Source organism: Sarcophilus harrisii, chromosome 3 (genome assembly GCF_902635505.1).
Source record: "Sarcophilus harrisii chromosome 3, mSarHar1.11, whole genome shotgun sequence".
In the NCBI taxonomy this organism is placed as follows: Eukaryota; Metazoa; Chordata; class Mammalia; order Dasyuromorphia; family Dasyuridae; genus Sarcophilus; species Sarcophilus harrisii.
The window spans coordinates 554,686,605-554,703,581 of NC_045428.1; the positions used below are offsets into that span (position 1 = coordinate 554,686,605).

The window sequence follows — 16,977 nt, forward strand, 5'->3', positions numbered from 1 at the left end:
ACTCCGTTACTTCCACTGTAAAACGGGGGGGAGGGGGAGGAGGCAGTGCGGACTCAGGCCTCGAAGCACCCTTCCGGCTGCAGGTGTATCGAGCAAGCAGCGTCCGAGCGCGAAAGAGACCGACCAGATCGGTCTGCGCTTGCGCCTTGTCCGTCACGCGCGAAACCCCTCTACCCCTTAGGTGAGAAAGAAGTTCCTCCGAGGAGACGGTGACGTCACCTCCAAGGGGCGGGACCACATAAGAGCAAGATCTTACATTTTCATTGGTAGCTTTCCAGGGATGTTCCTCCAGCCTGGGTTTCTAGCACCTGTAGCTCAGACTAGTTCCTCGCCCGTAATAAACATGGTCGCGGAGACTTCAGTTTCACTCAAGGAGTCAACGTGTTTCCCACACCTCGCTAGTATTGTCCAAGCCCATTGGGCAAACCGGAAATATTGTCAGAGTTGATTGGCTAAAAGGGGCGGAAGGAAAAGCAGCCAGCAAGTTGATTGGCGCGGACGTTCGCGGGATAGTGTTTGTGGCGCCAAGTAGAGCTAGGTTTCTTCTAGGTGGGGAAACTGCGGACTCCTCGGGCTCCGAGTGGATTTTGTGGACGACGGCCCCGTTACAGCCCTCGGGGCGCCGCGGCCAGCATGTGGAATAGTAATGGAGGAGCGGGGCGAGGGGCCTGAGGGGAGGGGGCACTGTGGGGGGAAAGGGGAATACACAAAGAGGCGGAGAGAGAAGCTTGGCCAGGCTCGGGGGCTGGAGCGGGGCAGCCGGGGACAGAGGCCGGGCGGGAGTCTGAGGGAAGCGAGGAGGGGCTGGGGAGAAATTCTAAAGGGGTCTAGAAGTGGCTGCTAAGCACGGGTCCGGTGGGGAGAAGACTCGGCAGTAATCGGGGGCAGGAAGAGGTAGGGGGGAGGGAGCATTCTGGGGATGGGGGATGGGGAGGAGGGGATGGAGGCTTCCTGAGCCCAGCAAGGGAGAGTGATGTCCTGCGTCTGCTGTCAATGGCAGGTGGCTTTGATGGAAGCTACGGGAACACGTCATACGGAGGTGGAGGCTACTCACAGGCCCCAGGAGGCTTTGGCACTCCCACTGCTTCTCAGGCTGAAAAGAAATCAGTAAGTTCAAAATGAAAGATAAACGGCGAGCACGGTTTCATTTCCATCATCCTGGAGTGACTTCCTGCTTAGGGAAAAATACCCATTTGTGGTATCTTAAGCATGAACCAAGGACATCGTAATATCTGGGATGTGAAGACAAATTTAATAAATGTTTGTCAATTCTTCCTCAATCTGATATTGAAATGTAACAAAATAGCAAGTGGATTTTTCCTTGCATAACTTGCTGTTCCTTTCATTCAAGGCTCCATCTCTCAGTTCCCTGCCTGTGAGACTTTTGTGCTTTGGAAGGGATGGTTTGTAGATTTTGACCTTTTTCTAGAGCTAGCTATTGATGAGATTGCACTTAGACAGCTGACTGATGTATTCCCCATTTCAGTATCCAGTTTTTTTGTAAAGATGGTTTCTTTTTCTTTGTCATGTTGCTTACTCGCCATATCCAGTGCCTTTGAGTCTCTTGGAAAAAGTATTCATGGCCTTGGGTTGAGAGCTTCTGAGTCGTTTACAAGCTTTTGGCTTCTTCTGTGTTTTCCTGAATCTTCCTGGGCCCAACTTCACAAAGAAAACACAAAGTTTTTTCGTGTTTGTCAACAATGCACGACAAACGTTGTGTTTTGTCACATAAAAAATTTTGTTGTCAAAATACACATAAATTGAATGTGCTTGGTCAGGTTCTTTATGTAGTTTTCTACCTCTTCATTCTCTGCTATAAATGTTGGTCCATAAGCTGCAATTACCTTCACAGGGGTCTGTTTTTCTTAAGCTTACCATAATAAGCACAGCATGGTAACACAATTTGTTTTTGAAATGTTTCTTGTAGGGCACACGATGAAATCAACTCTGTCAGTTCTTTCACTTAACTCTCCAAGGAGAAATTGTGAGCCAGTCTTCCATTTAGCTGTAGTTTCTTTCTGAATCTGTTATATGGGGTAATGTCAATATTGACAAGATTCAGTCCTTCCTTTAGAATGTCACTTGCATTGGGATATGGAGGGATTTGGTTTTGTAAAAATAAGGTCTTTGTCTTCATGGCCCCATATTGACATGGTTTTGGAAGCAAAAGGGAGCAGAGATGGAGAGCAAAATTGAGTAAAACCTTGGTCTGATTTGATGTCTATTGTCTTATTCAGCTAGGAGAAAAAAATAAGGGCGTTATTCCCCAAAGTCTTTTTTAATTATTCAAGAATAGTCTTAGTTAGAATTGAGTCACTATTACAGTGGATACTTAAAGGTTATAAATGTAGGTTGGGATCAGTCTGTTGTTTACAGGCCTCATAATAAGAAACTAGTAAATCCTTTACAATCTTGTACCCAAAAATATTGCAAGAAATCCATCTGTGTGGACTAAAATAAATTTGGGAATCTTTCCTCCATTTCCCTATCCTCAAATTATGGTGCCTGTTAAGCATCACCAAGTGAATTAATAGAACTTTTGTTTTCTTCTGACAGAAAGAGATATAACAAAGATCTCAGATGCTATGTAAGAGGAAAACCAAGTACAGAAATGTCCTAAATGGGGTTCAACTCTGTACACAGGACTTTTGTTCTTTAGTTGTATTTCTCTTAGAAGAGAACTCCAGCTTTAAATCTATCTTGTTTTGTTTGTTTAACTACTGATTCTTAGTATCCAGGTGAGTGAGTTTTCCTTTGAGATCTCTGTGATGGTATAAGAGACTAACAGGTGTTTTTTCTTTACAGAGAGCACGAGCCCAACACATTGTTCCTTGCACCATATCACAGCTCCTGTCTGCCAACCTGATTGATGAAGTATTTAAGATTGGAGAAATTGAGATTTCACAGGTATGGCAACAATATCAATCCCTGGATGGTGATTTGAAATTAAAAGGCATAAGTTTTCCTCTAGGATTCTGGAAAATCATTGTCTGCCTTTTTACATAGGTCACTATTGTGGGAATAATCCGACAAGCAGAGAAAGCACCCACGAACATTGTTTACAAAATAGATGATATGACTGCTGCGCCGATGGATGTCAGACAATGGGTAGACACTGATGTAAGTAGTTTGGGAGGCATGGGAAAGGTCTTTTGATTTGAACAAATTGCTACAGTTTCAGGCTTATTGAAAGCAGCCTAGTGCACCGAAGAAAGCTTAGTTACATTACATCAGGAGTATCAGCATGCCATGTTTTAGAAAGGACATTGGGAAACTAGAAGGTGTCTATAGGAAGAGGTCCTAAACAGTGAGACTACTGAAAACAGCCATGATAACCAGGTCATTGGGATCAGTTGAAGGAATACGCTATGCTTAGTCTAAAGAAAAGAAGGCCTTTGGGAATGAGGAGGACGAGGGTGATAGCCATTTTAGGGCTTTGAAGGGTTTTCATATGAAAGAAATTTATTCTTTTTGGTCTCATAGGCTCCTTTGGGGGAGATAGTGCTATCACCCTCATTGGAGGGCTTTAAGCTAATGTGGCTTATGTCCTAGTCACTTTACTTCATGGAGGAGGTGAAGCATGGACCTTGAAGGATAGGAAACTGTCTGGGTGAGGAAACCAGCATGAGCCCACAGTGGTCAAGCTGTGCAGGGAGGGAGTCATGTCCAGTTACATAGCACCAGTGTGTTTGGTTTCTAAGGTAGGGTTGCCAAACACTCTCACTATATCTCATAGGGTCAGTGAAATGTGATAACTCTGGGTGAGTGTCTTTGGAACATGTTTCCTAAAAGTGGATGGGGATGGAATGTGAATATTAAGGATACTCTATTAAAGGTGCCAGCTGAGTCCTTAAGCCAGCTACATGTGTAGATTCTCCCCTACATAGAGGTAGAGTAAGTTGTCACCCATTCAGTGAGAGGAGCCGAACCTAGTACCAGTTTCTTTCCTTTTTCTCTCCATCTCTTTTCCCTTTCCTCTCCCCTTCCCAAGGCAATTGGGGTTAAGTGACATGCCCAGGGTCACACAGCCAGGAAGTATTAAGAGTCTGAGACTATATTTGAACTCAGGTCCTCATGACTTCAGGGCTGGTGCTCTACCCACTGGTGCTATCTTGCTGCCTTCCTTTTTGTTGGATGTAGCGGGGGGCGGGGGGGGGGGTACCTGTGACTTCAGTGGTGTAGTGAGGTCCTTGGTGGAGAAGTTACCTGTCCCAAAGCAGATCCCTACCTGTTCTGTGACTTCTGGGCTTTGAGAATTGCCTGACCCACTGAGATCACAGTCAGGCTGCATCGCCCAGCTTTTGAATTCAGTCTTCCTGATACCAAACTTTCTTCTCTGTCACCACTCCACAGTGGCTTTCTTCCCCCTATGACTTTCTCAAATTCAGCAAATCTACCTTTAGAAATACTCATTTTTTGAATGTGGACCATAACATAGTATTTCTACTCTTTCTCTTATTGTTTGCTTGCATTTTTGTTTTCCTTCTCGGGTTTTTTCTTTCTTTCTAGATAGGATTTTTCTTGTGCAGCAAGAAAACTATATAAATATGTATACATATATTGGATTTAACATATACTTTAACATATTTAATATGTATTGGACTGCCTGCCATCTAGGGAAGGGGAGGTAGGGAAGGAAGGGAAAAGTTGGAGCAAAAGGTTCTGCAAGGGTGAAATGTTGAAAAATTACTCATGCATATGTTTGTAAATAAAAAGTTATAATTTTTAAAAAGTGGTTGGGATGAAAAAAAAAACTGGTAACAGAGAGGTTATGTAAACATTAGTCTAGTTAAAATCAGGCAAGTTCAATAGCAGATTGGCCACAGGATATAGAGAATTTTGCATGTCTGGTAACTCTAGAAGACCACTGAAGTCAGTGAAGTCTTCTAGACTTTTTTATTTTGTGTGTGTGTCTGTCTGTCTGTATGTTGTGGATCTCTTTAATACTCTGGTGACACCTAAGGACTGCCTCAAAATAATGCTTTTTAAAAAAATAATTGAAGAAAAATTAAAATTCAGTCAAAGGTTTAAAAAAAAAAAAAAGTAATACTTTTTTTAAAGTCCTCATTTCTTCTTGCTTGGATTCCTGACTGGCCTCCCTGGCTCTGGTTCTTTCCCCTTCAATCCATCTTACATGCCAGCTTAATTGTCCATATGCACAGATTTTAGTCTTGTTCCATTGGTCTCAAACTTTGTGTGGCTCCCTGTTGCTTACCCAGTGACGTCCAAACTCCTTTGCATGCCACTAGTATTGGGGATTCTGCCTGCTGTGAAATGTTATTGGCTTTCGGAGTATTGGACTCTTTTGGCATTGTCATTCCTTCTTAAAGTCTGTTGAAAGTTGAGTCTGAGCTGGAAGGGATTTTGAGGATAGAAAACTGAGGCCAGAAAAGGGTTTCTCAGGAGAGCTAGGAATGTAACAGAGCTATTTATTCTAACTTCCAGACCTGCTAGTATTGAAAGAAGAGAAATAGCCTCTGTTGTAAACCAGCTGTACCTGTGTTAATGTTCATTTTCCTTACCCAACTTGTTAATTAAATAGACATATTAACCAGTGGTCACTGAAAACTCACAAATTAAATTTTTTTTTTTCCTCTTCCATTCTTAGGACACAAGCAGCGAGAATACTGTGGTACCACCAGAAACCTATGTGAAAGTGGCTGGTCATCTCAGGTCTTTCCAGGTAAAATTGGACATAAATAATGATCATGTATATTGTGTGTGGGTGTACCATTTTGCAGTTGTCCTGGTGCTAGTTCTAGTACAGTGACCCTAGGAAGTAGTACAATTACTAACCCCATTTTATTGATGATGAAACTGAAGCTCATGTACATGAGACTTGCCCATCATCATGTAACCACTACTGTCAATATTGGGATTAAATCATATGTTCCAGAATCCCATCTTCTGTCTCAGAGTAAAGAAATATTTACTTTTTATATGTACCAAAATATGTACTTTGTCCCACAGTATCCTGGTTTGATTCAGAATTGTTTAAATTTATTAGTTTGAGAAGAGTTCATGAAGTGTTAGATTTTCTCTTGTCTGTTTTTGTAGAAAACCACTTCTAGTTTTCTGTTCCAAGTGAGTGCTTACAAAATGACAGTTGGGTCTGGTGGGAAGAGTGCAGACTTTGGTTCTGCCCTCTTGACTTTGCATTAGTTCATTTCAGTCTTTGTAGGTTTTTCTGAAACCATTCTAGCTAGTTAGAATTAAAAAAACTGAAATCACTCAAATGGTTCCGGCAGATGGGGAATGACTTACACCGTGTCTACATGTAAAATATGTGTGATAAGAAACAGCAAAAAGGAAGAATTCAGAGCACCATGGGGACTGTTCTGAGCCGATTCACAGTCGAGAACTTTGAGGATAAATCTGGGTGTGCACACACTACAAGTTCTCAGTAGAGATAGCATTCAGTATTAAACAGCAACAGTGTTCACATTAGAGACCTACAGTTACTTTGGCCCCATCTTATACAATGCTCATGTTTTTCTTGGGGCTGGACTTGCAATTCTATCAAGCTAATGAACTCCCAGAGTGAAAGCTTTTCCATTCAGAACGCCAACCTGTCCTTCTGATTCTCAGCCAGTTGCCTGGATACATGGAGGTGAAGTGGTTCACTCCAGTTCATGCAGCTGGTGTATTTCAGAGGTAGGGTCAGAGCCCAGATATTCCATACTTCAAGGCTGGCCTTCCAACCACTACACTGTCTGCTCAATCAGTGAAGAGAAGCTGTGTCCTTCAGTGTATGTGTATAATTATTTACAATCACTTTTGTTTGCAACTTTGCTTCTTTTATAATTTTTAAATGGATTTTGGTGTATGTCAGTGAGAAGTTAATTTCATTTCATCTTATTCTTTAAAAAGCTTTTTATTTTTGGAATATATACATAAATAGTTTTCAGTAGTTACCTTTGCAAAACCTTGTTCCAAATTTTTTCCCTCCCTTCTCTCTACCCCCTCCCCCAGATAAGTAATCCAAATAAATTTTATTTAAAAAAAATTTTTTTTTAATATACACGGATAATTTGTCAACATTGACCCTTGTACAATCTTGTGTTTCATAAATTTCATTTTAAACAGAAGAAAAGAGCACAGGAATATTTCCAGTCCTGGCGTCTCCAGTCTTGATACTGAAGGCTGTCAGCATTTTCAGTAGATAGTAACTAAGCACTGAACCATAGAGGTTTCATATCCTCTCTCTGTTTATTTACTTATAAAAATGAGTCTTAGTAAGGTCTGGCCTGGTGTCATACAATAATATAGCAAGTCTTGCAATAAAGATCCTAGATAGGAAAGTTCTTTGAAAAGTTAAAAGCATTTTATGTTTGTGGTTTGCATCTGTTGTTAATTGGGTAGTAGAGAATGTTCGTTAGATTACAAGACCTAAGTACAGGACAGCTAAGTGGTCCAGGAGAGAGAGCCACTTAATCCTGGTTGCCTTCTCTTCCCCCAAAAAGACCTAATTTCGAGTCTCATATTTCAATACTTTGTTGCTGTGTGAGCTTGGCCAAGTCTTTTCTCTCCTGAAACATATTTTCCTCACCTGTAAAATGAGAATAGTATTTACAACACTTGATTTTCAGATGCTTGTGACAAAAGCACCTTGTAATTATCCTCTGTGAATGTGAGATTGAAAGCAATGATCCTAGAAATTAGTTACTTAAGATCGCGTAAACTATATCAAGCCAAGTGTTAAGTAATCTTTTGATTATTATGTTCCTATAAAAATTAAGGGGGAAGGGACCGGCAGATAAAGCCTCTTCTCACATCTGAAATTCTTAGGTTTCTTTAAGACCAATATTGTTAATAACAGAAGGCCAACAACAGGTTAATCTTCCTTTTCCCTTCCTCAGTTCCACGTAAATGAGATGTCAAATGAGCAGATTTTTAAGTATTGTTTGAGCTCCTGTCACATAACCTGTGATTATGAAAATGTCAGTACCTGAATATCCAAATAGAAATTTGGGTTTCTAGTCCAAACTTCTAGTCTGGAATATTGTTCTCCTGTTCCCAGAGATGTCCTGTAAATAAGTACAGAGCTTTGCTGATACTTAACAACAAAAGGCTCTTAAAGAAAAACTTCCCAGAGTATCATATTTATGAATCAAGTGCTGTGTTTAGTTTACAGTCTCTGTTGGTGGAGAGAGTACCTACTCTGATGATATGGTGGAAGCATTAGAAAAGACCAAGGGACATGTGTGTCTCCTGTGCCCGGCTTTCTGGGAGGCAGAGAAAAATGTCAGTCCTTCTCAGAAATAGGCAGGCCACCGAGAAAAGAGGGGGCCAGAGCCCTGACCTCCTTCCTGTATCTGAGTTCAACTTAAGGAAGGGGCAACTGAGCCCTTTATCTCACTGGAGAAAGAGGATGGGTGTGTTTCTGTCCCCCAAGTTGAAATTATTTTCTGTAAAAACTGAGTGATACATGGTTCTTTGGGTTGTTTAGGGTCCACAATTAGCCTACTATGACATATCAGACTTTTAAAGGTTAAGTAGGCTTTGGGAGTTAGTCTGGAGAATCTGACTACCATTGATTCTTAAATGATTTTTTAAAGTAAGGCAATTAGAATTAAGTGATTGGGCCAGGGTCACACAGCTAGGAAGTGTAAGTATCTGAAGCAGGATTTGCACTCTGGTATTCCTGACCTCAGGACCAGTGCACTATCCACTAGGCCATCTAGCTCTCCTTAGGATTCTTAATGTTGCTTTTGTGGTCAGTAATTCGTCATTCCAGACAAGCAGCTTCCAGATGCTGTAGAAGCCCAGGCCATCTCTGACTTTAAGGATGAGTAGCATCATCTTGCCTTAGAGGCAGCTGGAAGAAAGCTCCAATTGTGTTTATCATAAACTATTTTGTTAGTTTCTTTTTTTTATAACAGTAGCTTTTTGTTTTTCAAAGTATGTGCAAAGATAGTTTTCAACATTCACCGTTGCAAAACTTTGTGTTCCAAAATTTTCTCCCTCCCTCTCCTTTCCCTAGAGAACAAATAATCCAGTATAGATTAAACATAGGCATTTCTTCTAAACATATTTCCACTCCATTTTGTTATTTTAACAGAACAAAAAGAGCCTGGTAGCATTTAAGATTCTTCCTCTAGAGGACATGAATGAGTTTACCATCCATATCCTGGAAACTGTCAATGCTCATATGATCCTAAGCCAATCCATCAGTCAGGTGAGTGCTTCTGCAAGGTAATTCTTCTTTGGTTGTTCAGTCCACCAGCAGGCATTTGTTAAGAACCTACTATGTGTCAGGTACTGTGCTAGACATACAAAGAAAGGCAGAAGATAAAACTCTAGAAGAGTTTATAGTCTGATGGGGGAGACAACATTGAAACAGCTCTGTACAAGTGAGATAGAGACAGGATAAATCAGTTTTACTTTCTCTAGGATGTGGAAATGGAAGAAGAGTTAGAGCCAAGAGGATTTGTATGTCTGTTTTTTTCTGACCTTAAACACCATTAAAAGAACATTTACACATATATAGAACACAAAGAATTCTCTATGTAACAGGAATCTATTTCATAGCATTTGTTTATTTTTTAAAGTATACTATACTGTACATTGTTTTCAGAACTGAATTGCTTATCTATAATTTCCTTCTGAATGTCTGTGAATTTTTAAAATTTTAGCTTGCTCCCCTTTTGTATCATTATTGGTATCCCTACCCATTCTCCCCGATTTAAAAACTGAGAAAAAAGGATCCAGAGGTGGGGGGAGGGCGGGGGGGGGAGGGGGGGAACGCCTTGTAATGCATATGCCTAGCGAAGCAAAATGAATCCACACAGTGATTGTATTCACAATCTTGTCTTAACTGAATTACCACTGTCAAAAATGAAAAGGGTGAATGTACTACCAACAAAAATGAAGTTAAAGCAATTATTAGCAACTCTTTTGCCCAATTAAATGCCAATAAAATTGACAGTTTAAATGAAAAAGATGAATTTTTACAAAAATACAAATTGCCCAGATTAACAGATAAGGAAGTAGAATACCTAAATAATCCTATTTTAGAAAAAGAAATTGAATAAACCATAAATGAGCTCCCTAAGAAAATATCCTTAGGATCAGAGGGATTTACCAGCAAATATTTAAAGAACAATTTCAATACTATATAAACCATTTGGAAAAAATAAAGGAGTCCTGACAAATTCCATTTATGACATTAATGTGGTTTTGATGCCTAACTTGGGGAGAGAAAAAACAGGAAAAGAAAACTAGACCAATTTCCTTAATGAAAATTGATGCAAAAAAAAAAAATCATTTCTTAGTTTTTTAAATAATAGCTTTTTTATTTTCAAAGTACATGCAAAGATATTTTCAATATTTATCCTTGCAAAACTTTGTGTTCCAGATTTTTCTCCCTTCCTTCCCCTAACTGCCTATTCTCCTTCCCCCCATTCAGCAGGTATTCCATTGTAGGTTAAACATGTGCACTTCTATACATATTTCTTGCTGCACAGGAAAAATTGGATAAAAAGGGGGTGGGGGAATGAGGGGAAAAAAAGAAGCAAGCAAACAACAACAAAAAAAGATGAGAATACTATGTTGTGGTTCACACATAGTCTCCATAGTCCTCTCTCTGGATGTAGATAGCTCTATTGGAATTGGCCTGAATCGCCTCATTATTGAAAAGAGCCAAATCCATCACAGTTGATCGTTACACAATCTTGTTGTTACGGTGTACAATGATCTCCTGGTTCTGCTCACTTCATCAGCATCAGTTCGTGTAAGTCTCTCCAAGACTCTCTGAAATCATCCTGCTGATTGTTTCTTATAGAACAATAATATTACATTTATATAACATAACTTATTCAGCCATTCTCCATCTGATGGGCATCCATTTAGTTTCCAGTTATTTGCCACTACAAAAGACTGCTACAAACGTTTTTGATGCAAAAAATTTTAAATAAAATACTAGCAGAGAGACTATATATATTGCAAAGTTTATACATAATGACCAGTTTGGATTTATACTAGGATGCAAGACAGATTCAGTATTAGGAAAACTATTAAAGTGACCATATTCAATTACAAAATCATATTTATATTAGTAGATGCATAAAAAGCCTTTTACAAGATATTACACCAGTTTCTATTTAAAACTTTAGAAAGCATAGGAAATACAAAGGCACTTTTCTTAAAAAGATAAATATCTATTTAAAATCAAAAACAAGGCCTCTGTAGTAGGGTTAACTGCCTTTCCATTTAGATCAAAGGGGAAGCAAGGATGTCCATTATCACCACTATTGTTATTGTACCAATCGTAAAAATAAGACAAGAAAAAGGAATCGAAGAAACTTTGTGCAGATATGCTGGTATCCTTAGAAAACCCAAGAAAATCAATTAAAAATCTAGTTAACAATGAACAGCCATAGCAAAGTTGTAGGATATAAAGTAGACCCACACAAATCCTCAGCCTATTACTGACAAAATAAAGCTGCAAGAGAAGAAAAGAAATTCCATTTAAAATAACTGCAGACAGTATAAAATATATAGCCTACCTGCCAAGACACACAGGAACTATATGAATACAATTATAAAACCTCCTTCACAGAAATACAGATATAAACAATTGGAGAAATACTAATTGCTCATGGGCCAATATAAAAAAAAAAAAATGACTATTCGCTAGATTAGGTAATTGAAGGCTCTACCAATGAAGAAACTAAAGAATTACTTTGTAGAACTAGGAAAATAATAAAAATTTGGATGAAGGAAAGTGAAAGTACTAGCAGTACTAGATCTCAAACTACACGTCATCAGAAGAGTCTGGTACCAGATAAGAAATAGAGAAGTTGATCAATGGAATAGACTAGGTATGAAATATGCAGAAGTGAGTGATGACAGTGATGATTGACAGAGCCAAAGGTCTAAGCCTTTGGGTACAAAAAATGAGCTTTACCAATATAACACTGGGAACAGTTGTGGAAAAAATCTGGAAATGTAAGTGGATGCAGGCCAGATGTGACTCAGCTGTGGCAGCCAGAAAAGGGACCGAGTCAAGGCCTTAGGGGGTCTGCTGGGGTTTAAGAGCCTGTCAGTAGGAGGGAGCCCCAGGCTGTTAGCAGAGCTGAGTGAAGCATGTCCCTAATTGCCAGACCACTGCTCTCATGGGTCTTTTTTTTTTTTTTTTAAATATAAGCCCTTGGCAGGAAGACCTTCTCTCCACACTTCTGGAATAGGTGATGCAGGAAACTTCGGAGGAAACAGCTTTGGGGGGAACAGTCTGATGCCAGCAAATGGCCTCACTGTTACCCAGAACCAGGTAAGCCTTGTGTGTGAGTGACCCCAGAAAGAAATCACCAACACCCTTCCTCGTGTGCCACATGCTGTATTGATGCCGTTCTGTGTGTGCTGCCCCCCTCCCATATTTTTTTTTTCTTTTTTGGATGGGGGAGTAATCAATCATATTTAAGTCACTTCTTTGTCATCACCTTTGGTTCCTTCATCCCTCATTTCCCATTCTAGCGCCTCTGTTCTGTTTATATTTATTTACAAACTCACCCTTGACCCCAGTGCCACCTGCTTTAATGTGTCCCTTATTTGTATCCTCATGCACAGCCCTGCCCACCATCACTCACCATTTCAGCCTTTGAGTACTTGGTGCTGGGTAAGCTCACCCTCCAGCTGATTAGCTCTTGTTCCAGGTCTGCAGAACATCCCCATCAGCACGTCCCAGACCAAGCTCCTGATTTTCCTTGCCATTTGCTTTTTCTAGATTCATTCTCCCAGCTTTTCCCACCATATCATATTGCTTGAGGCTCCACATCCATCCATTTATCCAGGCTTCCTTGTTCGTGATGGGCGGTTTTTGTTTTTATACAAGTTTTAATCTCCCGTATGTCCTTCATGCCTTCCCTTCCCAGACCGCCATCCCTTAAAATAAAAAAGAGACAAAAGAAGAAAGCAATTTAGCAAAACTAATCCATTCATCCACTGAGGTTTTCATATTTTTGGCAAAGCAGTCCGGGTTAATTGCCCAGAGTCATACATCTAGTGTCATGTCCAAGATTGAATCTGAACTCAGATCCTCCTGACTCGGAGCTGGTGCTGTATCCATGATGCCACTTAGTAGCCCTATATCTTAATAGATTGATGACCTTGGACCTCTATTGCATAAAAGTGAGGGGGCTTTTTTTCCCCCCTTTTTTTTTCTCTCTTTTAGACATTTTCAATAGTATTTTATTTTCCAACTAAATGTAAAGATAGTTTTCAACATTTATTTTTGTAAGACTTTGTGTTCCAAATTTTTCATGCTCCCTTATCTCCACCCTCCCCAAGACAGCAAGTAATGTGACATAGATTAAATGTATATAATTCTTTTAAACATATCACCATATTTGTCATGTTGTGCAAGAAAAATCAGAGCAAAAAGGAGAAAAAAAACATGGGGAAGAAAACAAAAAGTTAAAATACTGTGCATTGATCCATATTCAGACTATGGATGCAAATGGCATTTTCCATCCCAAATCTATTGGAATGTTCTTGAATCACCCTATGGTTGAAAAGAACCACATCCATCAGAATTAATCATCACATAATTTTGCTCTTGCTGTGTACAATGTTCTCCTGATTCTACACACTTCACTTAGCATCAGTTTATGGAAATTTCTTCAGGCCTTTCTGAACTCATTTTGCTCCTCATTTTTTACAGAACAATAATATTCATATATTCATATAACTTAGCCAATCCCCAAATGATGGGAATCCACTCAGTTTCTAGTTCCTTGTCTCTACAAAAAGGATTGCTACAAACATTTTTGCACATGTAGGTCCTTTTTCCTTTTTTATAATTTCTTTATGGCCTATCATCTGCTGTAGCCATTCTGAAAGTTGAGAGTTGTGAGGTGATGCCTCAGAATTGTCTTAATTTACATTTCTCTAATAATGATTTAAAGCATTTTTTTCATGACTAGACATGGCTTTAATTTCTTCATCTGAATATTGTCTGTTCATATGCTTTGACCATTTATCAGTTGCTTGTTGTCAAAAGCTTATCAAAAGCTTGTAGTCTTATAAATTTGACTTGGTTCTCCTTATATTTTAGAACTGAGGCCTTTGTCGAAAATACTGACTATAAAATTTTTTCCTCCAGCTTTCCACTACCCTTCTAATCTTGGCTGCATTGGTTTTGTTTTAATTTAATCAAAATTATCCATTTTGCATTTCTTAATGTATATTTAATGTATTCTAGTTCTTCTTTGGCCATAAATTCCTCTTTTCTGTGACAGGCTATCCTTTATTCTCCTAATTTGTTTAAAGTATCATTCTTTATATTTAAATCATGAACCCATTCTGACCTTATCTTGATATAGGATGTGTGTCAATACCTAGTTTCTGCCATAACATTTTCCATTTTCTCAGCAATTTTTGTCAAGTAGTCTTATCCCAGAAGCTGGAGTCTTTAGGTTTATCAAACGCTAGATTGCTATAGTCATTGGCTGTTGTGATTTGTGACCCTAACCTCTCTCACTGATGAGCTACTCTGTGTCTTAGCCAGTACTAAGTGGTCTTGATGGCCACTCCTTTATAATAGAGTTTTAGGCCTGATATGTCCAGCGAGACTTCTGGGGAGCTTTATTTTTCTTCTCTTGTTTGCACCAGGAACAGTCCTGACCATGAACCAATGATAACTTTTGTGTTGTTCCTCCCATTCCCCTTGTTGTGGTCATTGTGTGTTTGGAAAGGCTGGCTCCTGTTAGAAGCCTTCCCCTACCCTTCCTCCATGATACTTTGTTGTGCCTCTCTCTAGGACACTTTAAGTGACATGTTGTACCCTGTCCAAGGCCAGCAGGGTATCCTATGTGTGAGTGCGAGGGGGTGGGGAGGGTCAGTGGACGGGACTGGGTCTCACAGAGACTGTGTCACCCCCAGCACGGGCACAAGCTGGTAACAAAGTGTTTTGTCATGTTGTTATTCCAGGGTCATTCTGTCCTCTTCTAAGAACAGACTCTGTTTTTTTTATAGAGGAATTTCCAGAATAAGTTAGTCAGATTTGGATGGTTCTCTCCACAGGTGCTGAATTTGATTAAAGCTTGTCCCAGGCCAGAAGGCATGAACTTCCAGGATCTCAAGTCTCAGCTACACAACTTAAATGTGTCTGTGATCAAGTGAGTGCCCTGGTTTCCCTCCATAGTGCACATGCTAGCTTAATGGATGGTGATCTGCACTGCTCAGGCAGTCAGAGCAAGTTTATGGGAGGATCTCTCTGGCCGGGCGCTGTTACAGAATAACTCCAGAAAGTTACTTCTAGAAGTAGCTCTGAACCCCAGGAATGCTGTGTGCTGTCCTTTGGGTTTTGTTCAGAGAATTGAAATGAGGACACAGAGCCCTGGGAGGGACAGGGGAGTAACAGGGAGACACCCCCCCACCCCCACCCCCAGTGGTGGAACAGATCAGGCAAGGGCTCACACCCTCACGGCCTGCCTAGAGTGAGCTTCTCTTGTGTTCTGCAGCCCTTTGACTAAAGGCCATCCTCACAGATAGCTTAAAAGATGACTGGGGAAGGAGCTTGCCCCAAGAATCACAGCTGCTCGGTGGTGGGGGCCAGGCCGAAGCCTAGTTTCAGACCCCTAGCATTTCCCTCTATATCATATTGCTCGGGGCTCTTCATCTAGCTCACTACGGCCACAGGCTCTGGCCAGCCTCGGAGATTTCCTGGCCTTTGCTCTGCCCCATGAGACCCCACGCCCAAATCTGTCCCTTTTGTACTTTGCCCAAACAGGATGACTGTGCTGTGGTTCGTATCAGCAGGGAGTTGAGGAAGGGCTGTGGCCGGTGTCTCTCCTACTGTTTGTCTGAAACAAGCTCAGCTTGTGTTCTCTCTCCCTTCCAGGCAAGCTGTTGACTTTCTCAGCAATGAGGGACACATCTATTCCACTGTGGATGATGACCACTTCAAATCCACAGATGCGGAATAACTCGACAACTGGTTCTGTTTTCATGAGCCCCCTCCCTTTGTGCCGCAGTTTGATCCAGGGACTTGGATAAGATTTTCATGGACGTTCTCAGCACCCACTCAGAGACTCTACTTCCCAGCTCCTTTTTGAGGCTCCAGTTAATACCGAAGACGCTTACCAGTCAGCTGGCAAAGACTGGCCTGAATGTTTGCACCTGGTAGAGGGGGGCACAGAGAAGTTGGGGAAATGTTATTTAAAAGAGGGTTTGAAAACTTGTGTCTTAAAGCTTCCCTCCCTCAGGAGAAGGTGTGTGCTTCTGGAATGCTTCCAGTCGTGCTGCCTGCTTGCTCGGGCTCTGGGGCGCACTGGAAGGATGCGCGTGTCTGTCGTAGAAATGCATCATGCTGCTGAGGAGCCTAAGGGAAGATCATTAGGTAGAGTGCAAAATAAACTTATCCTCATCTTTGATTAAGATTTTTTTAAAGTGTTCCTGTTTCATTAGTTCACCCCACTATTATCGGGCTCAAAGAACTCTTTTTTAAAGTAAGTTCCATCAATGTCTCGTTTTTACATCACTTCATTTCTAGATATATTGAACCCTCTTCTAACAGAAAAATAGCTGTGTCACAATAGCCAGTTGGTGATGTGTTCATTGGACAGCCAACAAACATTTGTTAAAGTGCCTACTATGTGTGCCTACAATCACTGTGCTAAGCATTGAGGATCAAAGAAGGCAAGACAGGACCTGACTTTGAGGAGCTCTGTGTAATGGGGCAGAAACATGCAGTGTGTAAACAGGATATCGATGGGATTGATTGGAAGTAGTCACCAAAGGAAAAGCAGATTGTCAAAGGCTTCCTTGAGGAGGTGAGCTTGGAGGGAATCTGGAGGCAGAGATGGGCAGAAGGGACGGCCAGTGGGAATGCTGGGACCACAGAGGCCCCAGAGACAAGCAAGATGGAACAGGCCTGGAGAGGTGCCAAGGGGCGGCCTGGGAGGGGCTTTGAACAGCCCACAGGATTTCACTTTGGGCCCTGCTGTAACAGGAAGCCTCTGGCCTTGGATAAATCAA

The 16,977-nt window shown here is 40.8% G+C and overlaps 2 protein-coding genes across 2 annotated transcripts in view; one reads left to right on the top strand and one right to left on the bottom strand.

Moving 5' to 3' along the window:
• The window catches only part of SMPDL3B (sphingomyelin phosphodiesterase acid like 3B), a 28,410-nt gene extending 28,067 nt beyond the window's left edge, over positions 1 to 343 (bottom strand). Inside the window, exon 1 of the mRNA XM_031962471.1 lies at positions 257 to 343. The gene's annotated coding sequence lies outside the window, so the exon portion shown is untranslated. The remainder of the gene's footprint in view (positions 1 to 256) is intronic.
• Positions 344 to 482: 139 nt separating this feature from the next.
• RPA2 (replication protein A2) lies at positions 483 to 16,378 on the top strand. Its single transcript, XM_003764989.4, has 9 exons — positions 483 to 643; positions 1,001 to 1,107; positions 2,806 to 2,907; positions 3,007 to 3,120; positions 5,609 to 5,683; positions 9,062 to 9,178; positions 12,149 to 12,271; positions 15,022 to 15,116; positions 15,842 to 16,378. Exons 1-9 carry the CDS (start codon positions 634 to 636, stop codon positions 15,924 to 15,926), a joined length of 828 nt encoding a protein of 275 aa, XP_003765037.1. The 5' UTR covers positions 483 to 633; the 3' UTR covers positions 15,927 to 16,378.
• Positions 16,379 to 16,977: the final 599 nt, after the last annotated feature.

Coding starts and splice junctions, on each gene's coding strand:
- RPA2 (XM_003764989.4), top strand. Junction 5,684..9,061: donor GTCATCTCAGGTCTTTCCAG/GTAAAATTGGAC, acceptor TTATTTTAACAG/AACAAAAAGAGCCTGGTAGC. Junction 12,272..15,021: donor TCACTGTTACCCAGAACCAG/GTAAGCCTTGTG, acceptor TTCTCTCCACAG/GTGCTGAATTTGATTAAAGC.